At 44.6% G+C, this 27,889-nt stretch overlaps 1 protein-coding gene across 2 annotated transcripts in view; it reads right to left on the bottom strand.

Annotated features, from left to right (window-relative positions):
• Positions 1 to 27,889, bottom strand: part of LOC135504147 (uncharacterized) — a 43,843-nt gene that overhangs the window by 9,970 nt on the left and 5,984 nt on the right. The window contains exons 2-3 of one of the 2 annotated variants that reach the window (XM_064922470.1): positions 8,479 to 8,607; positions 3,794 to 3,922 (exon numbers count right to left, since the gene is read on the bottom strand). In XM_064922470.1, the coding sequence (XP_064778542.1) occupies positions 3,794 to 3,922; positions 8,479 to 8,607 (258 nt within the window). The remainder of the gene's footprint in view (positions 1 to 3,793; positions 3,923 to 8,478; positions 8,608 to 27,889) is intronic. The other variant, XM_064922471.1, reaches the window with a different exon arrangement.

Below are 27,889 nucleotides of genomic sequence, written 5' to 3' on the forward strand. Positions count from 1 at the left end.
GACTAGACAGGCAGACAGGACAGTATAATAATAACAGACTAGACAGACAGACAGGACAACATAATAATAACAGACTGGACAGGCAGACAGGACAGTATAATAATAACAGACTAGACAGGCAGACAGGACAGTATAATAATAACAGACTAGACAGACAGACAGGACAGTATAATAATAACAGACTAGACAGGCAGACAGGACAGTATAATAATAACAGACTAGACAGACAGACAGGACAGTATAATAATAACAGACTAGACAGGCAGACAGGACAGTATAATAATAACAGACTAGACAGACAGACAGGACAACATAATAATAACAGACTGGACAGGCAGACAGGCAGACACAGACAATAATAATAACAGACTAGACAGGCAGACAGACAAATAATAACAGACTGGACAGACAGACAGGACAGTATAATAATAACAGACTAGACAGGCAGACAGGACAGTATAATAATAACAGACTGGACAGACAGACAGGACAGTATAATAATAACAGACTGGACAGGTAGACAGGACAACATAATAATAACAGACTAGACAGGCAGACAGGACAGTATAATAATAACAGACTAGACAGGCAGACAGGACAGTATAATAATAACAGACTGGACAGGTAGACAGGACAGACATAATAACAGACTAGACAGGCAGACAGGACAACATAATAATAACAGACTAGACAGGCAGACAGGACAGTATAATAATAACAGACTAGACAGGCAGACAGGACAGTATAATAATAACAGACTAGACAGACAGACAGGACAGTATAATAATAACAGACTGGACAGACAGACAGGACAACATAATAACAGACTAGACAGGCAGACAGGACAACATAATAATAACAGACTGGACAGGCAGACAGGACAGTATAATAATAACAGACTAGACTGGCAGACAGGACAACATAATAATAACAGACTGGACAGACAGACAGGACAACATAATAACAGACTGGACAGACAGACAGGACAACATAATAATAACAGACTAGACAGGCAGACAGGACAGTATAATAATAACAGACTAGACAGACAGACAGGACAGTATAATAATAACAGACTAGACAGACAGACAGGACAGTATAATAATAACAGACTGGACAGACAGACAGGACAGTATAATAATAACAGACTAGACAGACAGACAGGACAGTATAATAATAACAGACTGGACAGACAGACAGGACAGTATAATAATAACAGACTAGACAGGCAGACAGGACAACATAATAACAGACTGGACAGGCAGACAGGACAGTATAATAATAACAGACTGGACAGACAGACAGGACAGTATAATAATAACAGACTAGACAGGCAGACAGGACAGTATAATAATAACAGACTAGACAGACAGACAGGACAGTATAATAATAACAGACTGGACAGACAGACAGGACAGTATAATAATAACAGACTAGACAGGCAGACAGGACAACATAATAACAGACTGGACAGGCAGACAGGACAACATAATAACAGACTGGACAGGCAGACAGGACAGTATAATAATAACAGACTGGACAGACAGACAGGACAACATAATAATAACAGACTGGACTGGCAGACAGGACAACATAATAATAACAGACTGGACAGGCAGACAGGACAGTATAATAATAACAGACTGGACAGGCAGACAGGACAGTATAATAATAACAGACTGGACAGACAGACAGGACAACATAATAATAACAGACTAGACAGACAGACAGGACAGTATAATAATAACAGACTGGACAGACAGACAGGACAGTATAATAATAACAGACTAGACAGGCAGACAGGACAACATAATAACAGACTGGACAGGCAGACAGGACAGTATAATAATAACAGACTGGACAGACAGACAGGACAGTATAATAATAACAGACTAGACAGGCAGACAGGACAGTATAATAATAACAGACTAGACAGACAGACAGGACAGTATAATAATAACAGACTGGACAGGCAGACAGGACAGTATAATAATAACAGACTGGACAGACAGACAGGACAACATAATAATAACAGACTAGACAGACAGACAGGACAGTATAATAATAACAGACTGGACAGACAGACAGGACAGTATAATAATAACAGACTGGACAGACAGACAGGACAGTATAATAATAACAGACTGGATAGACAGACAGGACAGTATAATAATAACAGACTAGACAGACAGACAGGACAGTATAATAATAACAGACTAGACAGACAGACAGGACAACATAATAACAGACTGGACAGACAGACAGGACAGTATAATAATAACAGACTAGACAGGCAGACAGGACAGTATAATAATAACAGACTAGACAGACAGACAGGACAGTATAATAATAACAGACTGGACAGACAGACAGGACAGTATAATAATAACAGACTGGACAGGCAGACAGGACAACATAATTATAACAGACTAGACAGACAGACAAGACAGTATAATAATAACAGACTGGACAGGCAGACAGGACAACATAATTATAACAGACTAGACAGGCAGACAGGACAGTATAATAATAACAGACTGGACAGGCAGACAGGACAACATAATAATAACAGACTAGACAGACAGACAGGACAGTATAATAATAACAGACTGGACAGGCAGACAGGACAGTATAATAATAACAGACTGGACAGGCAGACAGGACAACATAATAATAACAGACTGGACAGACAGACAGGACAGGACATAATAATAACAGACTGGACAGGCAGACAGGACAGTATAATAATAACAGACTGGACAGGCAGACAGGACAGTATAATAATAACAGACTAGACAGGCAGACAGGACAACATAATAATAACAGACTAGACAGACAGACAGGACAGTATAATAATAACAGACTGGACAGGCAGACAGGACAGTATAATAATAACAGACTGGACAGGCAGACAGGACAACATAATAATAACAGACTGGACAGACAGACAGACAGGACAGGACAACATAATAACAGACTGGACAGGCAGACAGGACAGTATAATAATAACAGACTAGACAGGCAGACAGGACAGTATAATAATAACAGACTGGACAGGCAGACAGGACAACATAATAATAACAGACTAGACAGACAGACAGGACAGTATAATAATAACAGACTGGACAGGCAGACAGGACAGTATAATAATAACAGACTGGACAGGCAGACAGGACAACATAATAATAACAGACTGGACAGACAGACAGGACAGTATAATAATAACAGACTAGACAGGCAGACAGGACAACATAATAATAACAGACTGGACAGTTGTGAAAGGAAAGTGACCATATATATGGTCAAGTGTATTAAAGTTAATTTGGGAGGAAGATTGTTGTTGGGGGTGGGTTGTGTTTGGTTTTGTCAACAGTTTATCAACATAATTAGTATATAGTTCAGAATAACATTTTAAAAACTAGAGAGAAAAGGAAGAATAGAAATGAAAAGGACTATCAGTACTTTGGTGTGTCGTCAGTGAGGGCTGGGACTCCTAAACCATCAGAGCAGGGTGATAGTTTGAACTGAGCACTATAGGTCTGCTGGTGTTATAAATGTTATGAATGGGTGTGATGTAATTCACTTATAGATGAGTGACCGATGGCTAATGAAAAGGTACTACTGTTATACTGTACCTTACATTCAGTTGCCATGTAAGGTACTAATTGTAATTGTGTAATTAGGGCCAATCTCAAATCATGAAGACCTGTTGTCATCTCCTGATCCTCCATATCATAACTACTGACTTCAGCTTTGGTCTGGACTTTGGACAGGGATGTTATTAATGTCTTACTTCTGACTGTAGGGTTGGAGGATGCATCTTCGAGTACTGATGTATTTTCTGGAACAGAGCTGGGGACATCTGTGACAACCGTATCAGGTGCAGCAGAGAGATCAGTGGGGTCAACTGCTTGAGTTCCACCTGAGAGAGAGAAATAAAAATGAATCAATACAGTAGACCTGATACTGCCACACTGTTCAGAGCTTAATGCAACCTTACCTCGCATCCTTAATGCAACCTTACCCTGCAATGTTAGTGCAAGGCCTTTATATCCTGTAATGATTGTAATGCATGTCAAACAATCAATGAAACAAACAATGCAAGACTGGTTTTGCTTCACATAGGCTAGTGCCAGAATTGTACTAACCCTTCCACTGTAGGGAGCGCTCAAACTTTATTTAGTGTTCCTCTCCTTTCAGACAGTAGCTCTGCACTCTCTATAAACAATATTCTAAAACACGCCTATGGTAAATTACTGTTGTAGCCCAGCTGTAGGTATCCAGAAGGCTAATCTGTGGGATGAGTTTTGGCACGTGGGTGGTGTGTTTGTGTGACTGTGGTTCGGGGGTGGAGGGCAGGTTGACACTGCCTGGCCCCTATGACTGACACCCTGTGCCCCAATGTACTTGGAAACTCTAACCCTGGCAATTTGACTGGTAAACTCATGGGTACACGCGGAATGGCTGCCTGGTATTGTTATGCAATACTTTGAATGGTATTTTGGAATGTTCTGTCAACTGATACTCAAGATTCGATATTCACATAATAATAAGGAATTCCCCTCGACCACGCCCAGAAATTGGGGGAAACAAACATTCTTTCCCATTGATCCCCAGTGGAAAAGAACCAAAATAGTTTTTCTGTTATACAGAAATCACAAAACATGCCGATAAGCTGCTGTGTTGTTCAATGTACATGTAACCAGGTTTAAAATCCTGACCTACGGTTCCTAATGCTCCCACATAGGGAAATAGAACCTGTGAGAAGAGCCCTGAAAATGTTGATAATTTGAGCACAGGGCTTAACATGTCTCTCAAGGAGGCTAAAAAGAGATTTTGGCTTGGAAAATCTGAATATTTGCAGGAGTCGGGTAATTGGTTAAGGGAAGAAGATTAGAGGGAAAGAGAGGGAAGGTTGAAAAGACTGAGAAAGGCGGAGGTTTGAATATGTTGAAGCCAGCAATAACAAGGGAGAGGGTATGTCCAGGAAGATTGGTGTCAATTTCAAATCAAATGAATGTTTATTTGTCACGTGCGCTGAATACAGCAGGTGTAGACCATACAGTGAAATGCTACTTACAGGCTCTAACCAACAGTGCAAAAAAGGTATTAGGTGAACAAAAGGTAAGTAAAGAAATAAAAACAACAGTTAAAAGACAGTGAAAAACAGTAGTGAGGCTATAAAAGTAGCGAGGCTATAAAAGTAGCGAGGCTACATACAGGCACCGGTTAGTCGGGCTGATTGAGGTAGCATATATATGTAGATATGGTTAAAGTGACTATGCATATATGATAAACAGAGAGTAGCAGCAGCGTAAAAGAGGGGTTGGCGGGTGGCAGGACACAATGCAGATAGTCCGGTAAGCCAATGTGAGGGGGCATTGGTTGGTCAGGCCAATTGAGGTGGTATGTACATGAATGTATTATTAAAGTGACTATGCATATATGATAAACAGAGAGTAGCAGCAGCGTAAAAGAGGGGTGGGGTGGGGTGAGGGGAGGCACACTATGCAAATAGTCCGGGTAGCCATTTGATTACCTGTTCAGTAGTCTTATGGCTTGGGGTTAAAAACTGTTGAGAAGCCGTTTTGTCCTAGACTTGGCTCTCCGGTACCGCTTGCCATGCGGTAGTAGTGAGAACAGTCTATGACTGGGGTGGTTGGGGTCTTTGACAATTTTTAGGGCCTTCCTCTGACACCGCCTGGTACAGACGTCCTGGATGGCAGGCAGCTTTGCCCCAGTGATGTACTTGGCCATGTCGTGCCCTCTTGGCTTTGTCGTGCCCTCTTCACAACTGTCTTGGTGTGTTTGTACGATTCTAGTTTGTTGGTGATGTGGACACCAAGGAACTTGAAGCTCTCAACCTGCTCCACTACAGCCCCGTTGATAAGAATGGGGGTGTGCTCGGTCCTCCTTTTCCTGTAGTCCACAATCATCTCCTTAGACTTGGTTACGTTGAAGGATAGGTTGTTATTCTGGCACCACCCGGCCAGGTCTCTGACCTCCTCCCTATAGGCTGTCTCGTCGTTGTCGGTGATCAGGCTGTTGTGTCGTCTGCAAACTTAATGATGGTGTTGGAGTCGTGCCTGCCCATGCAGTCGTGGGTGAACAGGGAGTACAGGAGGGGACTGAGCACGCCGCCCTGGGAGGCTCCAGTGTTGAGGATAATCGTGGCAGATGTGTTGCTACTTACCCTCTCCACCTGGGGTGGCCAGTCAGGAAGTCCAGGATCCAGTTGCAGAGGGAGGTGTTTAAGTCCCAGGATCCTTAGCTTAGCGATAAGCTTTGAGGGTACTATGGTGTTGAATGCTGAGCTGAAGTCAATGAATAACAATCTCGCATAGGTGTTCCTTTTGTCCAGGTGGGAAAGGGCAGTGTGGAGTGCAATATGGATTGCATCATCTGTGGATCTGTTTGGGCGGTATGCAAATTGGAGTGGGTCTAGGGTTTCTTGGATAATGGTGTTGATGTGAGCCATTACCAGCTTTTCAAAGCACTTCATGGCTACGGGGTCTGTAGTCATTTAGGCAGGTTGCCTTCATGTTCTTGGGCACAGGGACTATGGTGGTCTGCTTGAAACATGTTGGTATTACAGACTCAATCAGGAACATGTTGAAATGTTAGTGAAGACATCTGCCAGTTGGTCAGCACATGTCCTGGTAATCCATCTGGCCCTGCAGCCTTGTGAATGTTGACCTGCTTAAAGGTCTTACTCACGTTGGCTACGGAGAGCGTGATCACCCAGTCGTCCCGAACAGCTGATGCTCTCATGCATGCCTCAGTGTTGCTTGCCTCAAAACGAGCATAGAAGTGATTTAGTTTGTTTGGTAGGCTCGTTTCACTGGGCAGCTCACGCCTGTGCTTCCATTTATAGTCTGTAATAATTAGCAAGCCCTGCCACATAAGACGAATGTCAGAGCCGGTGTAGTACGATTAGATCTTAGTCTTGTAATGACACTTTGCCTGTTTGATGGTTCATCGGAGGGCATAGCGGTATTTCTTATAAGCTTCCGGGTTAGAGTCCCGCTGTGTAAATGTTGCTTGTAATCCATGGCTTCTGGTTGGGGTATAAACAGACTGAGCCGGATGCCAGTTCGAGTTCTGGAAGTGAAATGGAAGGGGTAGAAGGTGTTGTGAGGAGCTCGGAGAACGAGCTTTACATTGATGAGCATGGTCATGATAAAGATACGTTTGATCCAAAAGGAGTGACATTTTTGGAGAAAGTGGATCCTTGCCTTTTGGCGGATCCATTTGTGGTTTCAGGGTGGGGGAGAAAGGAGTTGGGTGCAGTTGAATCAGGGAAAGGAGTGATTTATGGTGTAGCGTCAAATGTGGAGGTGGAGCAATTGAAGTTTCTTGGTGTTTGTAATGCCCAACGTTTGGTGCGATGCAAACCCGATGGTGAGCGTGGTGAAACAGAGGAGTCCCTGTCAGTCCTTTTAAGTCCGTCTTTACCCGACAAGGTCAAGTTAGGATATACAGTGCATTCGGAAAGTATTCAGAGCCCTTAACTTTTTCCACATGTTGTTACGTTACAGCCTTATTGTAAAATGCATTAAATTAAACATTTTCCTCATCAATCTACACAGAATACTCCACAATGACTAAGTAAAAACAGGTTTTAAGAAACTGTTGCAAATGTATAAAAAATAAAAACAGAAATACCTTATTTACACATTCAGACCCTTTGCTATGAGACTTGAAATTGAGCTCAGATGCATCCTGTTTCCAATGATTATTCTTGAGATGTTTCTACAACTTGATGGGAGTCCACCTGTGGTAAATTAAATTACAGCAACACTCCCCATCCAACCTAACAGAGCTTGTGAGGATCTGCAGATAAGAATGGGAACCTCCCCATCCAACCTGACAGAGATTGAGAGGATCTGCAGAGAAGAATGGGAAACTCCCCAAAGGTGTGCCAAGCTTTTAGCATCATGCCTAAGAAGCCTGTCAATGCTGTGCTTCAACAGGGTACTAAGTAAAGGGTCTGAATACTTATGTAATTTGGGAGGAAGATTGTTGTTGGGGGTGGGTCATGTTTGGTTTTATCAACAGTTTATCAACATAATTAGTATATAGTTCAGAATAACATTTTAAAAACTAGAGAGAAAAGGAAGAATAGAAATGAAAAGGACTATCAGTACTTTGGTGTGTCGTCAGTGAGGGCTGGGACTCCTAAACCATCAGAGCAGGGTGATAGTTTGAACTGAGCACTATAGGTCTGCTGGTGTTATAAATGTTATGAATGGGTGTGATGTAATTCACTTATAGATGAGTGACCGATGGCTAATGAAAAGGTACTACTGTTATACTGTACCTTACATTCAGTTGCCATGTAAGGTACTAATTGTAATTGTGTAATTAGGGCCAATCTCAAATCATGAAGACCTGTTGTCATCTCCTGATCCTCCATATCATAACTACTGACTTCAGCTTTGGTCTGGACTTTGGACAGGGATGTTATTAATGTCTTACTTTTGACTGTAGGGTTGGAGGATGCATCTTCGAATACTGATGTATTTTCTGGAACAGAGCTGGGGACATCTGTGATAACCGTATCAGGTGCAGCAGAGAGATCAGTGGGGTCAACTGCTTGAGTTCCATCTGAGAGAGAGAAATAAAAATGAATCAATACAGTAGACCTGATACTGCCACACTGTTCAGAGCTTAATGCAACCTTACCTCGCATCCTTAATGCAACCTTACCCTGCAATGTTAGTGCAAGGCCTTTATATCCTGTAATGATTGTAATGCATGTCAAACAATCAATGAAACAAACAATGCAAGACTGGTTTTGCTTCACATAGGCTAGTGCCAGAATTGTACTAACCCTTCCACTGTAGGGAGCGCTCAAACTTTATTTAGTGTTCCTCTCCTTTCAGACAGTAGCTCTGCACTCTCTATAAACAATATTCTAAAACACGCCTATGGTAAATTACTGTTGTAGCCCGGCTGTAGGTATCCAGAAGGCTAATCTTTGGGATGAGTTTTGGCACGTGGGTGGTGTGTTTGTGTGACTGTGGTTCTTGGGTGGAGGGCCCCCATGACCGACACCCTGTGCCCCAGCCCCCCCCCCCCTCCCCAAGCCCCCTGACGATGAACCAATTCGGCCTGTTTTTTTTAGTCACCCTAGATAATTAATGGCTGAAGTGTGTGTTACTGCCCACTCTATGGCCTGCACAAGTAAACTCCGCTCCCCAAAGTCACGACCCCTGAATCTACACCAAACCTCCGGGAAAGATCACATTTCTGAAGTCAGATCAGGTTGCCCTGCAGGTAGTGCAACGGAAGACTAGATGTCGATAAAGTCAAGTGAAACTGTAAGAATTTTTTTATCCATGTGAGTTAATGGGGTCAATGATATATATTTATTATGTTTTGATGTTTCTATTGGACTCTACACTTGCTATACTGGATGTTCACTTGCTATTGGGGCCAGAGTGGACATTTTCAAAGATAACTGGTTGGGCAGATGTGCTACAGTGTTTGAGCTGGGATTCTAGAGCCCAGTATTCCCGGAGTCCAAACTCATTATCACTGGCCTGCTACACAAGCGTTAATACCCCTCATCTGGGTTACACTGACACAAAGACTGACGTGATCCTTTTCTCTAACACAGCTTCAACGACCCATTGTCTCAATACTGTGTTTATCTCAGGGTGTATAAGTTGTCAAAGCAGGTTTATTGAGATATGGTGCAGTACATGAACATAACCACTGTTTTCTGTGCACTGGTTGAAAGATGTAAACTCCTATGTCATGTAGTATTCAGATACTTATCTATGGTCATAACCCTAAAAGGTGCCAAAACAATGTAACTGTCACTGATTTTAAAGTGCAAGTTAAGTTTAAACCATAGAAATAGTATGAATAGAACGTGCTTGGAAACTCTAACCCTGGCAATTTGACTGGTAAACTCATGGGTACACGCGGAATGGCTGCCTGGTATTGTTATGCAATACTTTGAGTGGTATTTTGGAATGTTCTATCAACTGATACTCAAGAGTTGATATTCACGTAATAATAAGGAATTCCCCTCGACCACGCCCAGAAATTGGGGAAAACAAACATTATTTCCAATTAACCCCCAGTAAAGACCCAGCATTGTTTTTTTTTATACAGAAATCACAAAACATGCCGTGTTGTTCAATGTACATGCTCCCACATAAAAATCCTGACCTACGGTTCCTAATGCTCCCACATAAAAATCCTGACCTACGGTTCCTAATGCTCCCACATAAAAATCCTGACCTACGGTTCCTAATGCTCCCACATAAAAATCCTGACCTACGGTTCCTAATGCTCCCACATAAAAATCCTGACCTACGGTTCCTAATGCTCCCACATAAAAATCCTGACCTACGGTTCCTAATGCTCCCACATAAAAATCCTGACCTTCGGTTCCTAATGCTCCCACATAAAAATCCTGACCTACGGTTCCTAATGCTCCCACATAAAAATCCTGACCTAAAACGGTTCCTAATGCTCCCACATAAAAATCCTGACCTTCGGTTCCTAATGCTCCCACATAGAAATCCTGACCTACGGTTCCTAATGCTCCCACATAAAAATCCTGACCTACGGTTCCTAATGCTCCCACATAGAAATCCTGACCTACGGTTCCTAATTCTCCCACATAAAAATCCTGACCTACGGTTCCTAATGCTCCCACATAAAAATCCTGACCTGACGGTTCCTAATGCTCCCACATAAAAATCCTGACCTACGGTTCCTAATGCTCCCACATAAAAATCCTGACCTACGGTTCCTAATGCTCCCACATAAAAATCCTGACCTACGGTTCCTAATGCTCCCACATAAAAATCCTGACCTTCGGTTCCTAATGCTCCCACATAAAAATCCTGACCTACGGTTCCTAATGCTCCCACATAAAAATCCTGACCTACGGTTCCTAATGCTCCCACATAGAAATCCTGACCTACGGTTCCTAATGCTCCCACATAAAAATCCTGACCTACGGTTCCTAATGCTCCCACATAAAAAAATCCTGACCTGACGGTTCCTAATGCTCCCACATAAAAATCCTGACCTACGGTTCCTAATGCTCCCACATAAAAATCCTGACCTACGGTTCCTAATGCTCCCACATAAAAATCCTGACCTACGGTTCCTAATGCTCCCACATAAAAATCCTGACCTACGGTTCCTAATGCTCCCACATAAAAATCCTGACCTTCGGTTCCTAATGCTCCCACATAAAAATCCTGACCTACGGTTCCTAATGCTCCCACATAAAAATCCTGACCTACGGTTCCTAATGCTCCCACATAAAAATCCTGACCTTCGGTTCCTAATGCTCCCACATAGAAATCCTGACCTACGGTTCCTAATGCTCCCACATAAAAATCCTGACCTACGGTTCCTAATGCTCCCACATAGAAATCCTGACCTACGGTTCCTAATTCTCCCACATAAAAATCCTGACCTACGGTTCCTAATGCTCCCACATAAAAATCCTGACCTACGGTTCCTAATGCTCCCACATAAAAATCCTGACCTACGGTTCCTAATGCTCCCACATAAAAATCCTGACCTACGGTTCCTAATGCTCCCACATAAAAATCCTGACCTACGGTTCCTAATGCTCCCACATAGGGAAATAGAACCTGTGAGAAGAGCCCTGAAAATGTTGATAATTTGAACGTGGAGCACAGGGCTTAACATGTCTCTCAAGGAGGCTAAAAAGAGATTTTGGCTTGGAAAGTTGAATATTTGTAGGAGTCGGGTAATTGGTTAACAGAAGAAGATTGGAGGAAAAGAGAGGGAAGGTTGAAAAGACTGAGAAAGGCGGAGGTTTGAATATGTTGAAGCCAGCAATAACAAGGGAGAGGATATGTCCAGGAAGATTGGTGTCAAGTTGAAACAGAGTGAACCGGACGCGAGTTCGAGTTCTGGAGGTGAAACGGAAGGGGTAGAGGCTGTTGTGAGGAGCTCGTTGTACGAGCCTTGCATTGATGGGCATGGTCATGATGAAGATACGTTTAATCCAGAAGGAGTGACATTTTTTGAGAATATGGATCCTTGCCTTTTTGGCGGATCCATTTGTGGTTTCAGGGTGGGGGAGAAAGGAGTTGGGTGCAGTTGAATCAGGGAAGGTAACCTGTACTGGACCTGTGATATTCGTTTGTGTTTCTTCTGACCAGAGGGAGCAGGCGCTCCGTGTCACACAACTTGGGTCAAGATCTGTTTCTTGCTTTGCTCATAGGAACATGTTGAAACGTCATCTTTAGACATGTTGGACTTTTCTTACAATGTAGTTGACTAAAATACGCAGGTGAGAATTGCGTTTGAAAAAGACAACATTTTTGCTGTGAACCGCGAACAGGTTGTTTTCTCCGCAAATGCGTTCCGTGAGAGGTTAGTTCCACTCCACACCTTCCACGTCGTGCATTATTTTCCAGAGAATGCACTGCCCCTCGTTGATTATACTTTGTTATACCACAGCTTTAAAATTAATTATTTGCAGATAGAAATGAGACGACATTCACTGAAGTAGCTAGCAAGTTCACATTATAGATAGCTACAGCAGTTGCCTTGGTAACCTAACAGACATACTTTTTTTACCCCCAGATCACAGTTTATTTGGTTCTTAAAACTTAAAGCGTCTTAAAACGTCCCATTTCGACAACTTCCGGTGAAATTGCTGAGCGCCAAATTTAAATTAAATTACTATAAATATTAAACTTTCATGAAATCACAAGTGCAATACATAAAAATAAAGCTTAACTTGTTGTTAATCCAGCCACCGTGTCAGATTTCAAAAGGCTTTATGGTGAAAGCAAACCATGCGATTATCTGAGGACGGCACCCAGCACACAAATGCATAACAAATCATTTTCAGCCAGGGAGTTGCGACACCAAAGTCAGAAATAGCAATATAATATATGCCTTGCCTTTGAAGATCTTCTTCTGTTGGCTCTCCAAAAGGTCCTAGTTACATTACGAATGGTCCTTTTGTTCGATAAAGTCCTTCGTTATATCCATAAAAACTCAGTTTAGCTGGCGCGCTTCAGTCGATAATCCACTCGGTTTCCCTCCTTCAAAATGCATTCAAAATGAATCCCAAACGTTACCAATAAACTTATCCAAATAAGTCAATCAAAATTTATAATAAAACCTTAGGTACCATAATACACAAATAAACGATACAATTTAAGAAGGAGAATCGTTATTGTCTTTACCTGAGAAAAATACCAAAGAACGCGCTCTCATTCAAGCGCTCTCATTTACGTGCTTGGAAACACTACAGCCAAAATGTTAGCCACCTAGAAAAACTACAATTTCTGGCTCATATTTCCAAAAACCAGCCTGAAACTCTTTCTAAAGATTGTTGACATCGAGATGAAGCCCTAGAAACTGCTATTATAAAAGTGCCAGCCATTGAAATCAGTGGTAGGATGAAACATTTTTGGGGGGGTATGGTTTGTCCTCTGGGTTTTGCCTGCCATTTCAGTTCTGTTATGCTCACAGACATGATTGTAACAGCTTTAGAAACTTTAGAGTGTTTTCTATCCAAATCTACCAATTATATTTATATCCTAGCTTCTGGGCCTGAGTAGCAGGCAGCTTACTTTGGGCACTCTTTTCATCCGGACATCAAAATACAGCCCCCTATCCCAAAGAAATTTTAAGCCTGGTTGCAACAGATGAGTGGTAAATACTGTAGTTTGGGATCATGGAAAAGAGACAGGTTGCTGTTTACGTCATGATGCAGTCATGAAAAACTAGTATTTGTGTCATGTTGAGTCAGTAGAAACAAACAAAATCCCACTGTGAAACTAGTGAACATGAACATACTCTATTACAATATATCTATGATACTCCAAGTATGCAAACAGTCATGTGAGACATGCAGAAACTGTGAGACATGCAGGCATTGGGAGAAGATGTGCCTGAAGGAGATTTTCCCCAATCTACACAGACAAGAGATGATTTGTCTTCTACGCTATGACCTCTGTAACCTGGGGTTGAATTTTAGAATGCACTGCCATGTCAAATTCTTTGCTCTCTAGAGATGTAATCCACTCTGTGAATCTGCAAGTCCCTAATTTTCAGCACCTGGATTTGATGTGTTAGTTGTCTGCTTGAGTTTTCACAGCTCCAGCTCCCAGCCTCCTATCAGTGGGAATGTGTTCAGTTTAGCGACCTCTCCAAACAGACTTGCTTGCCAAAGTATTATGCTAGCTTGCTATTATGAAAATTTAATTCAACAATGCCAATAATGTTTTCAATTCGACTTTTACTTTCAAAAGCAGATTAAAAGTAGAACATGTAAGAATGAACTTCATAGCCATTGAATTATACCACGCAATTAGGGAAATATTGCATACTCTAGAATGCCCTTCAAGCCAATCCGAAATGAGTATTCAACAATGCCATGGTATAATTAAGCAATAAGGCAATAGGGGGTGTGGTATATGGCCAATATACCACGACTAAGGGCTGTTCTTATGCAAAACGTATCGCAGAGTGCCTGGACACAACCCTTAGCTGTAGTATATTGGCCATATACCACAAACACTCAAGGTGCCTTATTGCTATTATAAACTGGTTACCAACCCAATTAGAGCAGTAAAAATAAATATTCTGTCATACCCATGGTATAAGGTCTGATATACCATGGCTGTCAGCCAATCCGCATTCAGGGCTCAAACCACACAGTTTATTATATCTAAAACTGACTGGGACTATGCTGGATTGCCATTGTAATGTAGAATGTTCATTCAAATGATGTTAACTGATGTGGCTCATGCAATGGAATGTATGTCAGTTGACTCAACAAATCACAGCACAGATTGAAGGGTACACTGCTTTTACTTCCACTCTTACTCAAAATGGCTGCCAGCCCACCCATTATGCCATCATTGACTTGAATGGAGATGCCCTTTCTATTTATTCTATTTCTATGGTTTAAACACTGCCTGATGTGGAAACAAATGTGGTTTGCAAAGCCCTATAACTGGAACAATTATCTTCCCAACACTACGGCATAATCACGACGCTCATGAGCACACCACAACACATTATTTATCAAAACACCACAAACCATCCACCCATTGTAGTGGATGTTAGCTTCCTTTTTCTTCTATTGTGATGATGCATTTTACATTTTAACATACTGCAAACCACAGATGAGAGGATGTTAGCCAACCTCTTTTTAAGGATGAACGCACAGCCAACGTCTTTGTATGGATGTTAGCTAGCAAGCATTATTAACAAGTTTGAAGCGTTACCTCAATATTTCCAATGATTAATAGCTGCCAAGTGGCCACCATGATAGTGTGTCTCCAGAGCTGCACACTAAGTCCTGTAAAATGTGCTACACTTCCCTCCTGCAGTGCACTTTATCTTGACAGCAAGTGGCAGTGCCAACCAAGACATTGGACATTATGCAGAGCATGTCATATATTTTAATTGGCTTAGCTGGGCATAATTCCTCAATGTTTAAGTGTTTTTAAAAGACCCTAGCTAACTCACTTTGGCCCTGAGATGACACGTTTATTGATACAGTAATTGTGAATAAGAATGCACAGCTAAACTTACAAGATCGAGCAATCAAACCCCCCTACCCCATCGCTCACCTCATATGTAGGCCTTCTCATGTTGACACCTTCTTACTCACATGTTCTTCTCACTCACATGTTCCAGATGTAAAAATGTATTTTCATGTCTGCAAGCATACTGTACTGTACACATGTCCTTGAATGCACTAACGAAATACAAATGTATGGTATTGCAATGAGATGCTTACAGAATGTCTCTTTTCTGATTGTTGGACCTCTCTCTCTACTCCATCAGGTTATACAGTCAAGTGCTTCCTTGGGCAGTGATAATAGGAGGGCAAAAGCTGTTTATGGCGTGAGGCTTTTTAACTCTGATGGTATTAATCATGCTATTAATGTGCTCCCCTGTCTACACACACATCCAACCTGGCCTACCTCTGCATAGCATCACCCCTAGCCTGGGCAGCATGACGGTGGTTTACACTTTATGTGATGCTTTACACACACACACACACACACACACACACACACACACACACACACACACACACACACACACACACACACACACACACACACACACACACACACACACACACACACACACACACACACACACACACACACACACACACACACACGGAGAGCTGAGCTGAGCTGAGTGAGAAATCTCCCTCACTACACTACCGTGTCAGGCCACCACACAAGCCTGCTATCAGCCCAAACACACGCCCGTACTCCACACAGTGGCTTCTTTCCTCCAGGATTGTTTTGGGTGCTTTGGAGCATGGAGTCTGGGCACCAGTCAAATACAGCTCCTACCCTGTATGAGGCCTCAGTACTCCCAGTACCCTAAGTCTTCCCCAGCCAATTCTACTCTGGGTGTTTTAGCCTGTATCACATTGTGGTGGGGAGGCACGACCGCCATAGGCCACTAAATCATGGGCTGCAGTGTGGATGGGATGTGACGGGCCTGGTAGTGCGTGACAGCTGAAATGCTGCTTCTATAGCCTGGCTGTGGTTGGACCCATCAACAGCACATGATACCATAGTAAGTAGTAACGTTCTATGACCAAATGAGAAGACAACCCATTACATATAGAATCTATATAGAATGGTGATTTAATAGGATCTCTGTGGGACAGCCACAGACCTAACTGACACGCTACAGAGATGTGGGTCATTCTGTTGGGTTGATGAATGGAGAGGAGATGGTTGACTTCATGGTTATATTTTCTGAGGGGAGCTGGTTATAATCCCTGGGTGAGGTCACTGAGTTGACATACTATAGAAAGTCACACTGTACATATATCAAGTATCTACACATCCATAAATAAGTGCTATTCCTGGAAGTATGTTATGTATTTCACGACTGTACGCAGTCATTTTTAAATCGAGAGTTCCAGGAAAGTCACAAGGAGTAAATATTATTTGTAAATCTCAGGTCATCCTAACGATGAGCTACCACTCAATGTTGGTACATTCATAAACACATAGGCTATTCTCCTCTAAAACACCCCTGTTGGAGCTGACAACACTGAAAATCTCCTGTTGGAGCTGATGCGACACTGGAACTCCCCTGTTGGAGCAGACACGACACTGAAACTCCCCTGTTGGAGCAGACACGACACTGAAACTCCCCTGTTGGAGCAGACACGACACTGAAACTCCCCTGTTGGAGCAGACACGACACTGAAACTCCCCTGTTGGAGCAGACACGACACTGAAACTCCCCTGTTGGAGCAGACACGACACTGAAACTCCCCTGTTGGAGCAGACACGACACTGAAACTCCCCTGTTGGAGCAGACACGACACTGAAACTCCTCTGTTGGAGCTGACGCGACACTGAAACTCCCCTGTTTGAACTAAAACAGTGCTGAAACTCCCCAGTGTGAGCTGACACGGCCCTGAAACTCCCTGTTGGAGCTGACGCAACACTGAAACTCCCCTGTTGGAACTAAAACAGAGCTGAAACTCCCCAGTGTGAGCTGACACGGCCCTGAAACTCCCCTGTTGGAGCTGACACTATACTTTAACTCCTCTGTTGGAGCTGACACGACAATGAAAATCCCTTGTAGAAGCTGACACGACACTGAAACTCCCCTGTTGGAGCTGACACGGCGCTGGTACTCCACGGTTGGAGCTGACACAATGCTGAAACTCCCCTAATAGAGCTGACACAACACTGAAACTCTTCTGTTGGAGCTGACACGACACTGAAACTCCCTTGTTGGACCTGACACAACACTGAAACTCCCCTTTTGGAGCTGACACAACGCTGAAACTCCCCTGTTGGAGCTGATACAACGATGGAACTCCCCAGTGTGAGCTGACACAGCACTGAAACTCCCCAGTGTGAGCTGACACAACACTGAAACTCCCCTGTTCTAACTGACACGACACTGAAACTCCCCTGTTCTAACTGACACAATGCTGAAACTCCCCAGTGAGAGCTGACACAAAACTGACACTCCTCTGTTCTAACTGACACAATGCTGCAACTCCCCAGTGTGAGCTGACACAACACTGATACTCCCCTGTTCTAACTGACACAATGCGGAAACTCCCCTGTTCTAACTGACACAACACTGAAACTCCCCAGTGAGAGCTGACACAACACTGAAACTCCTCTGTTCTAACTGACACAATGCTGCAACTCCCCAGTGTGAGCTGACACAACACTGATACTCCCCTGTTCTAACTGACACAATGCTGAAACTCCCCTGTTCTAACTGACACAACACTGAAACTCCCCTGTTCTAACTGACACAATGATGAAACTCCCCAGTGTGAGCTGACACGGCCCTGAAACTCCCCTGTTGGAGCTGAGGCAACACAGAAACTCCCCTGTTGGAGCTGATACAACGATGGAACTCCCCAGTGTGAGCTGACACAGCACTGAAACTCCCCAGTGTGAGCTGACACAACACTGGAACTCCCCTGTTCTAACTGACACAATGCTGAAACTCCCCAGTGAGAGCTGACACAACACTGACACTCCTCTGTTCTAACTGACACAATGCTGCAACTCCCCAGTGTGAGCTGACACAACACTGATACTCCCCTGTTCTAACTGACACAATGCGGAAACTCCCCTGTTCTAACTGACACAATGCTGAAACTCCCCAGTGTGAGCTGACACAAAACTGAAACTCCCCTGTTGGAGCTGACACAATGCTGAAACTCCCCTGTTCTTACTGACACAACACTGAAACTCCCCAGTGTGAGCTGACAGAATGCTGAAACTCCCCTGTTCTAACTGACACAACACTGAAACTCCCCAGTGTGAGCTGACACGGCCCTGAAACTCCCCTGTTGGAGCTGAGGCAACACTGAAACTCCCCTGTTGGAACTAAAACAGAGCTGAAACTCTCCAGTGTGAGCTGACATGGCCCTGAAACTCCCCTGTTGGAGCTGACACGATACTTTAACTCCTCTGTTGGAGCTGACACGACAATGAAACTCCCTTGTAGAAGCTGACACGACACTGAAACTCCCCTGTTGGAGCTGACACGGCGCTGGTACTCCACGGTTGGAGCTGACACAATGCTGAAACTCCCCTAATAGAGCTGACACAGCACTGAAACTCCCCTGTTCTAACTGACACAACACTGAACCTCCCCTGTTCTAACTGACACAACACTGAAACTCCCCTATTCTAACTGACACAATGCTGAAACTCCCCAGTGTGAGCTGACACAACACTGAAACTCCCCTGTTCTAACTGACACAATGCTGAAACTCCCCAGTGTGAGCTGACACAACACTGAAACTCCCCTATTCTAACTGACACAATGCTGGAACTCCCCAGTGAGAGCTGACACAACACTGAACCTCCCCTGTTCTAACTGACACAACAATGAAACTCCCCTGTTCTAACTGACACAATGCTGAAACTCCCCAGTGTGAGCTGACACAACACTGAAACTCCCCTGTTCTAACTGACACAATGCTGGAACTCCCCAGTGAGAGCTGACACAGCGCTGAAACTCCCCAGTGTGAGCTGACACAGCACTGAAACTCCCCAGTGTGAGCTGACACAACACTGAAACTCCCCTGTTCTAACTGACACAATGCTGGAACTCCCCTGTTCTAACTGACACAATGCTGGAACTCTCCAGTGTGAGCTGACACAACACTGGAACTCCCCTGTTCTAACTGACACAATGCTGAAACTCCCCAGTGTGAGCTGACACAACACTGGAACTCCCCTGTTCTAACTGACACAATGCTGAAACTCCCCAGTGTGAGCTGACACAACATTGGAACTCCCCTGTTGGAGCTGACACGGCGCTGGTACTCCACGGTTGGAGCTGACACAATGCTGAAACTCCCCTAATAGAGCTGACACAGCACTGAAACTCCCCTGTTCTAACTGACACGACACTGAAACTCCCTTGTTGGACCTGACACAACACTGAAACTCCCCTGTTCTAACTGACACAATGCTGAAACTCCCCAGTGTGAGCTGACACAACACTGAAACTCCCCTGTTCTAAATGACACAATGCTGAAACTCCCCAGTGAGAGCTGACACAACACTGAACCTCCCCTGTTCTAACTGACACAACACTGAAACTCCCCTATTCTAACTGACACAATGCTGAAACTCCCCAGTGTGAGCTGACACAACACTGAAACTCCCCTGTTCTAACTGACACAATGCTGGAACTCCCTAGTGAGAGCTGACACAGCGCTGAAACTCCCCAGTGTGAGCTGACACAGCACTGAAACTCCCCAGTGTGAGCTGACACAACACTGAAACTCCCCTGTTCTAACTAACACAATGCTGGAACTCCCTAGTGAGAGCTGACACAGCGCTGAAACTCCCCAGTGTGAGCTGACACAGCACTGAAACTCCCCAGTGTGAGCTGACACAACACTGGAACTCCCCTGTTCTAACTGACACAACGATGGAACTCCCCAGTGTGAGCTGACACAGCACTGAAACTCCCCAGTGTGAGCTGACACAACACTGAAACTCCCCTGTTCTAACTGACACGACACTGAAACTCCCCTGTTCTAACTGACACAACACTGATACTCCCCTGTTCTAACTGACACAATGCTGAAACTCCCCAGTGAGAGCTGACACAACACTGACACTCCTCTGTTCTAACTGACACAATGCTGCAACTCCCCAGTGTGAGCTGACACAACACTGATACTCCCCTGTTCTAACTGACACAATGCGGAAACTCCCCTGTTCTAACTGACACAACACTGAAACTCCCCAGTGAGAGCTGACACAACACTGAAACTCCTCTGTTCTAACTGACACAATGCTGAAACTCCCCAGTGTGAGCTGACACAACACTGATTCTCCCCTGTTCAAACTGACACAATGCGGAAACTCCCCTGTTCTAACTGACACAATGCTGAAACTCCCCAGTGAGAGCTGACACAACACTGAAACTCACCTATTCTAACTGACACAATGCTGAAACTCCCCAGTGTGAGCTGACACAACACTGAAACTCCCCTGTTCTAACTGACACAACACTGATACTCCCCTGTTCTAACTGACACAACACTGAAACTCCCCTCTTCTAACTGACACAACACTGAAACTCCCCTGTTCTAACTGACACAATGCTGAAACTCCCCAGTGTGAGCTGACACGGCCCTGAAACTCCCCTGTTGGAGCTGAGGCAACACTGAAACTCCCCTGTTGGAACTAAAACAGAGCTGAAACTCCCCAGTGAGAGCTGACACAATGCTGGAACTCCCCTAATAGAGCTGACACAGCACTGAAACTCCCCTGTTCTAACTGACACGACACTGAAACTCCCTTGTTGGACCTGACACAATGCTGGAACTCCCCAGTGTGAGCTGACACAACACTGAAACTCCCCTGTTCTAACTGACACAATGCTGAAACTCCCCAGTGTGAGCTGACACAACACTGAAACTCCACTGTTCTAACTGACACAATGCTGAAACTCCCCAGTGTGAGCTGACACAACACTGAAACTCCCCTGTTCTAACTGACACAATGCTGGAACTCCCCAGTGAGAGCTGACACAACACTGAACCTCCCCTGTTCTAACTGACACAACACTGAAACTCCCCTGTTCTAACAGACACAATGCGCAAACTCCCCAGTGTGAACTGACACAACACTGAAACTCCCCTGTTCTAACTGACACAATGCTGGAACTCCCCAGTGAGAGCTGACACAACACTGAACCTCCCCTGTTCTAACTGACACAACACTGAAACTCCCCTGTTCTAACAGACACAATGCTGGAACTCCCCAGTGTGAGCTGAAACAACACTGAAACTCCCCTGTTCTAACTGACACAATGCTGAAACTCCCCTGTTCTAACAGACACAATGCTGGAACTCCCCAGTGTGAACTGACACAACACTGAAACTCCCCTGTTCTAACTGACACAATGCTGGAACTCCCCAGTGAGAGCTGACACAACACTGAACCTCCCCTGTTCTAACTGACACAACACTGAACCTCCCCTGTTCTAACTGACACAACACTGAAACTCCCCTGTTCTAACAGACACAATGCGCAAACTCCCCAGTGTGAACTGACACAACACTGAAACTCCCCTGTTCTAACTGACACAACACTGAAACTCCCCTGTTCTAACAGACACAATGCTGGAACTCCCCAGTGTGAGCTGAAACAACACTGAAACTCCCCTGTTCTAACTGACACAATGCTGAAACTCCCCTGTTCTAACAGACACAATGCTGGAACTCCCCAGTGTGAGCTGACACAACACTGAAACTCCCCTGTTCTAACTGACACAATGCTGAAACTCCCCAGTGTGAGCTGACACAACACTGAAACTCCCCTGTTCTAACTGACACAATGCTGGAACTCCCCAGTGAGAGCTGACACAACACTGAACCTCCCCTGTTCTAACTGACACAACACTGAAACTCCCCTGTTCTAACTGACACAATGCTGAAACTCCCCAGTGTGAGCTGACACAACACTGGAACTCCCCTGTTGGAGCTGACACGGCGCTGGTACTCCACGGTTGGAGCTGACACAGCACTGAAACTCCCCTGTTCTAACTGACACGACACTGAAACTCCCTTGTTGGACCTGACACAGCACTGAAACTCCCCTGTTCTAACTGACACGACACTGAAACTCCCTTGTTGGACCTGACACAATGCTGGAACTCCCCTGTTCTAACTGACACAATGCTGAAACTCCCCTGTTCTAACTGACACAATGCTGGAACTCCCCAGTGTTAGCTGACACAACACTGGAACTCCCCTGTTCTAACTGACACAATGCTGAAACTCCCCAGTGTGAGCTGACACAACACTGGAACTCCTCTCTTCTTACTGACACAATGCTGAAACTCCCCAGTGTGAGCTGACACAACACTGACACTCCTCTGTTCTAACTGACACAGCGCTGAAACTCCCCAGTGTGAGCTGACACAACACTGGAACTCCTCTCTTCTTACTGACACAATGCTGAATCTCCCCAGTGTGAGCTGACACAGCGCTGAAACTCCACAGTGTGAGCTGACACAGCGCTGAAACTCCCCAGTGTGAGCTGACACAACACTGGAACTCCCCTGTTCTAACTGACACAATGCTGAAACTCCCCAATGTGAGCTGACACAGCGCTGAAACTCCCCAGTGTGAGCTGATACAGCGCTGAAACTCCCCAGTGTGAGCTGACACAACACTGGAACTCCCCTGTTCTAACTGACACAATGCTGAAACTCCCCAGTGTGAGCTGACACAGCGCTGAAACTCCCCAGTGTGAGCTGACTCAACACTGGAACTCCTCTGTTCTAACTGACACAACACTGAAACTCCCCAGTGTGAGCTGACATGGCGACTTCGAGCTAGCTAACTTATGCTAGGATTTAGGGTTAGGGGTCAGGGTTAAGGTTAGGAGTTACAGAAGGGTTAGCTAAAATGGTTAGGGGAAGGGTTATCTAACCTGCTATGTAGTTGCAAAGTAGCTAAAAAGTAATGTATATTTGAAAAGTTACCAATTACCTAAAATGCTAATGTCGTCCATGATGAGATTTAAACGTGCTACTTTGGGTTGCTACACGTTTGCGTTATACGCCCACCATACCAACCGTAACATATCATACTAATTTGTGTCTATGTCTACTATATTATTAGTCTAGTCTATGAGAACAGGCTGGGTACACAGACAAGTAAACTATTAGTGGAACTTCAACCAAAGAATCAGTAAATACAGGCAAGCCATTCTCTTTTTACTTGATGAACTTGAGGACAGATTCTAACAGTGCAAGTTTAAGACTTTGAGTTTAAGACTTTGGGCGTGGTTCTGTGTTTGTGCAGAGTGTGCGTGCATGTGTCCAGCTCCTTTCAGGACAGGGTCCAGGTCCGTCCTCTTCACAGCCCCATCCAGCCCTGTGCAGACCGTTTCCTGGCCCCTCACTGATGTCATCATGGCACCAACGGAACAGATTGTCTCATTGTGCTCATGAGCAGCTCGGGTCTCCATAAAGAAACGCATAAAATGTAGATGCCAGATTTTGCATGGGTGCAGAAGGGAAAAATGGCAAGATGATAATTTGTTTGCTTCGCACTGCTGCAGCACGTGGCAGAGTAGTGTAGTGAGGCTGTGGCTAGCTGTGGCTCAGGAACAGGGAAACCAGTTACCTAAGTCCACAGGGAACACACCCACACACACACACGAACGCACACACACACACACACACACACACACACACACACACACACACACACACACACACACACACACACACACACACACACACACACACACACACACACACACACACACACACACACACACACACACACACACACACACACACATAGAGTAGACGTGACAGGATCCAGGCCAGGTAATGACAGCTCAACTCTGAGTAAAACCTCTGTGTGATCACAGCAGGACCAATGGAAACATAGAGACATCTTGAAATGCTCACCGAATGGAAGAGGTCATGGAGAACAGTGTAACATGCAATTCATGCTCCAGTGCAGCACTAGAAAATGAACCAGTGTGACTCCCCAACCCAACCAGGAGCAATGTTGTGTGGAAAAATCAACAAGCTGTGTGGCATCATGTTTACTCCGCACAACATCTTTCTGCTTTCAACAATGCCTTAATTACAGACCATTAAACCCTGATTTACTGGGCTTTTCTAGATGCTCGCTCTCGGTATAAGAGAGTCTAAAATGTAAATATTGTGACGTTTTTGATGATTTATTGTGAAGACGTCTACCCACTTACTCACTGTGTCCTCCTTTTTCCTCCTGCACTTCCTTCTACAACCTTTTACTATTGTGATATCCATCTCTGACCCTTCCTATATTCCCAGTGTAAGGGATGCAGGGTGGGGAAGGAGGATAGTGACTGAACCAAAACAAACATCTCTACACTGAATTAAAGGGGCAGACAGAGAGCAAGAGACGAAAGTCCTGTTGCATGGCCTCTCTAACCTCTAATTAGGGCCTGGTTCTTCTCTGGGGAGGGCTGGAGATGTGCCCGTGTCTGGCCTGTAGCAGGGTTGGGTCCTGGGGGCCTCCAACCGGGTGGGGTCTAGCCCAGCTGATGTCAGTCTCCCTGGGGAACCATGGTCCATCTCTCTCCCTGGCCCTGCCTAGTATTAGGGAGATGATCAGGAGGTCTTTTGACGTCATGCAGCCACTCAGAGACAGACAGGCCTCAGGCTCAGCCTACAGCCTGGGCTCGCCTCCCCACCCAAGCCACAGAGACGGCACCTTGGCTGTTACCACCTGCCTGCTGCACCCCTCCCAGTCCCAGTCTTTAATTCTCCCACCTCCAGGTGTCAGTAGTAGAACGCTGACTTCCCTGATTCTCAGAGGCTAGACTGTCACCTCAGACCCAGGCCAGGGTGGATTTCCTCCAGGCTTCCAGAGCCTTCAGAGAATGGCTGCGGCCAGAGGAATGTACAGGGAGGCTGGACAGGGATCCCATTCCTACTAGTCAGCAAGTCAACTGAGCCCCTCTGTACTGGGATACCTTCCTTTAGGTGTCCATGTAGCCTATAGTAGAACAATGTGGACACCCCTGTTCTGTTCTGCCAGCCTGTAGCTACTAGACAGCCACACCAGCCTGTCCTGCATGAAGCACTGGCCAGAAAAACTGTTTCCCTGGTAACCAAATACAGCTTACAGTTTTTCCTCTCCTGTGACCAGACGGCCAGTCAAAACACCAAACCACAATCTGGAAAAAACCTGCATTGGAACAGTCACCGGGTCCCATGCTCTGTCTACATGAAAATAACTTGATAACTATTTATGCTTCTGAAACCAGGATGGTCAGGATGAACATGGTGACTTTTTGTTGTGAATTAGCGACAGACGTTGGAACGATGTCCATGCACATCCTTGGACAGGAAATGGTTCTTACGTCACATGGCACACTGTGACCTCACTAAGCCTCAGAGCTGAGGAGACCGGGCCCATCAATAATACCCAGAACATCCAGCAGGCCTCCCAAAGAGACACACACAGCAGGTTCACTAATAACCACACAATGACACGAAGAGAGAGAGCCACCAGTCAAAGCTAATGGTTCATAACGCCACAGGCATATTACAGTAAGTATACTGCCACTAGATTTCCACCTCTGCTGGCTATACATCTCTACACTCTACACTGCTATTGGAATCCACTCGAGAGCAAAGAGAAGAAATGTGGATGAGGCTTTGTTTTGGGTTTGAAAAATGGTCTGAAACATGGCTCTGGTATTTCTTCAACGCTAACAATGCTGTCATCTAAATTTGGACAGGCAGCCCCTCCGTAACATAAAACCTCAGTTTCCTAAATAGACCGTCCATCTCATTACTGAAGGATAGGCCAGGCCTTGTTCCTCTATACCAAGGTTGTGATCCAATATGACATCCTATTCCCTACATAGTGCACTACTTTTTACACAAGGACTCCGGTCAAAGTAGCCTAGAACACTATATTGGGAATAGGGTGCCATTTGGGACACAACCAAATACCAGCTGCTCTGACAGGCTTGTTCATTGCCTCACAGCTCCCACTGTCAGAACCAAAGCTGCCTGGGCTGTTATTGTTGCTGAGTGCAGATGTTGCTGGGTGGCTTCCAACAGCTTTTTGACATCAGAGTAGGAAGTGAAAGGGGAGAGGTTGTGTTAGAGGATATGTAAATGTACAGTTCCCCTCCAATGGCTAGCTTTATACAATGGTTTGGATTAAGTAGGGAAAAAGGAAAAGCAGAAAGATGGTGGGAACAGTAAAAGACACAGTGCCTGGTTAAACTCATAGAGGAGACCTTCCCAAACACCAGGATCCTTGCTGGTGCTTCACACTCTCTCTCCCTCAAACTACCATGAGAACAGAAAGTCCCAGTGCCATCCAAAGCAGGAACAGGATGTAATCTTATGTTTTCAATTAGCCAGCAGCATAAAGAAAGGCCCCAACGACCGAAGCATTTCTAGCTGAACATTAATTACAAGGAGCAATTACTCTAGCAGTGAAAGGGCCTCAGCCAAGCCTCATTAAAATACCCTTTATTCCTCAGGCTAAATTGTACACACCACCATAAAGAGGCATGCCTCCCTCTGCCTTCTCCTGACAAGCATGCCTTGCCTTAGACAACATACTTGTCATATACTTACTGTTATTGTAAACCTGCTGTGGTCTTATATGCTGACAGTCTGTGACATTACCATGACCTAGGATCTTCCAAACATGAGCTAAGTAAGTTTGTGATAAGCTTTCATCACTGCCTGAGCTCATGTAACAAGCATTGGTGATGACGCACACACTCCATGTCGATCTTTTGAAATTTCCCCTAATTTCAGGGTTGTTCATTAGTTTAACTCTGTATGACTTGAGTGTGGAAGACTGTTGTCTACAAGCTCCCAAGTGATTCTGCTCCTTGTCCAAGGTTGCTGTGGTGTGTTGAAATCAAAGAGAACTAGGAGGAGGGGAGAGGGTTGTTGCTCCTCGTTTGAATCCCAATGGCACCCTATTCCCTATATAGTGCACTACTTTTGACTAATTCCATATTGGCCATGGTCAAAAGTAGTGCACTATATAGGGAATAGGGTGTCATTTAGGACGGAACCATTGTTAAAGCCCCAACGGCTATAAAACTGCACCAGGGTGCCAGGGGATCATGGAACATAAAGATTGCTAGAAACAGCATAACGAGGAGAGGATGATTTGAATGGTAACACACCGTCTGTAATTCATTAAGACTGTTTAGTTGGGTAAATATGGTTGCTAGAGTCTGCAGTCTTTTGTATTTGTCTGGTTTATTGCCCTAGAAGGGTTCTGGGCAATTGCATTCTGGGCAATTGTGATTGTTCTTATCCTTGGTTTTGTTGCCTTTTTTAATAAGTTTTCTTTGGAATAGGGTTGGTA

Source organism: Oncorhynchus masou, chromosome 18, assembly GCF_036934945.1.
Source record: "Oncorhynchus masou masou isolate Uvic2021 chromosome 18, UVic_Omas_1.1, whole genome shotgun sequence".
Classification (NCBI taxonomy): domain Eukaryota; kingdom Metazoa; phylum Chordata; class Actinopteri; order Salmoniformes; family Salmonidae; genus Oncorhynchus; species Oncorhynchus masou.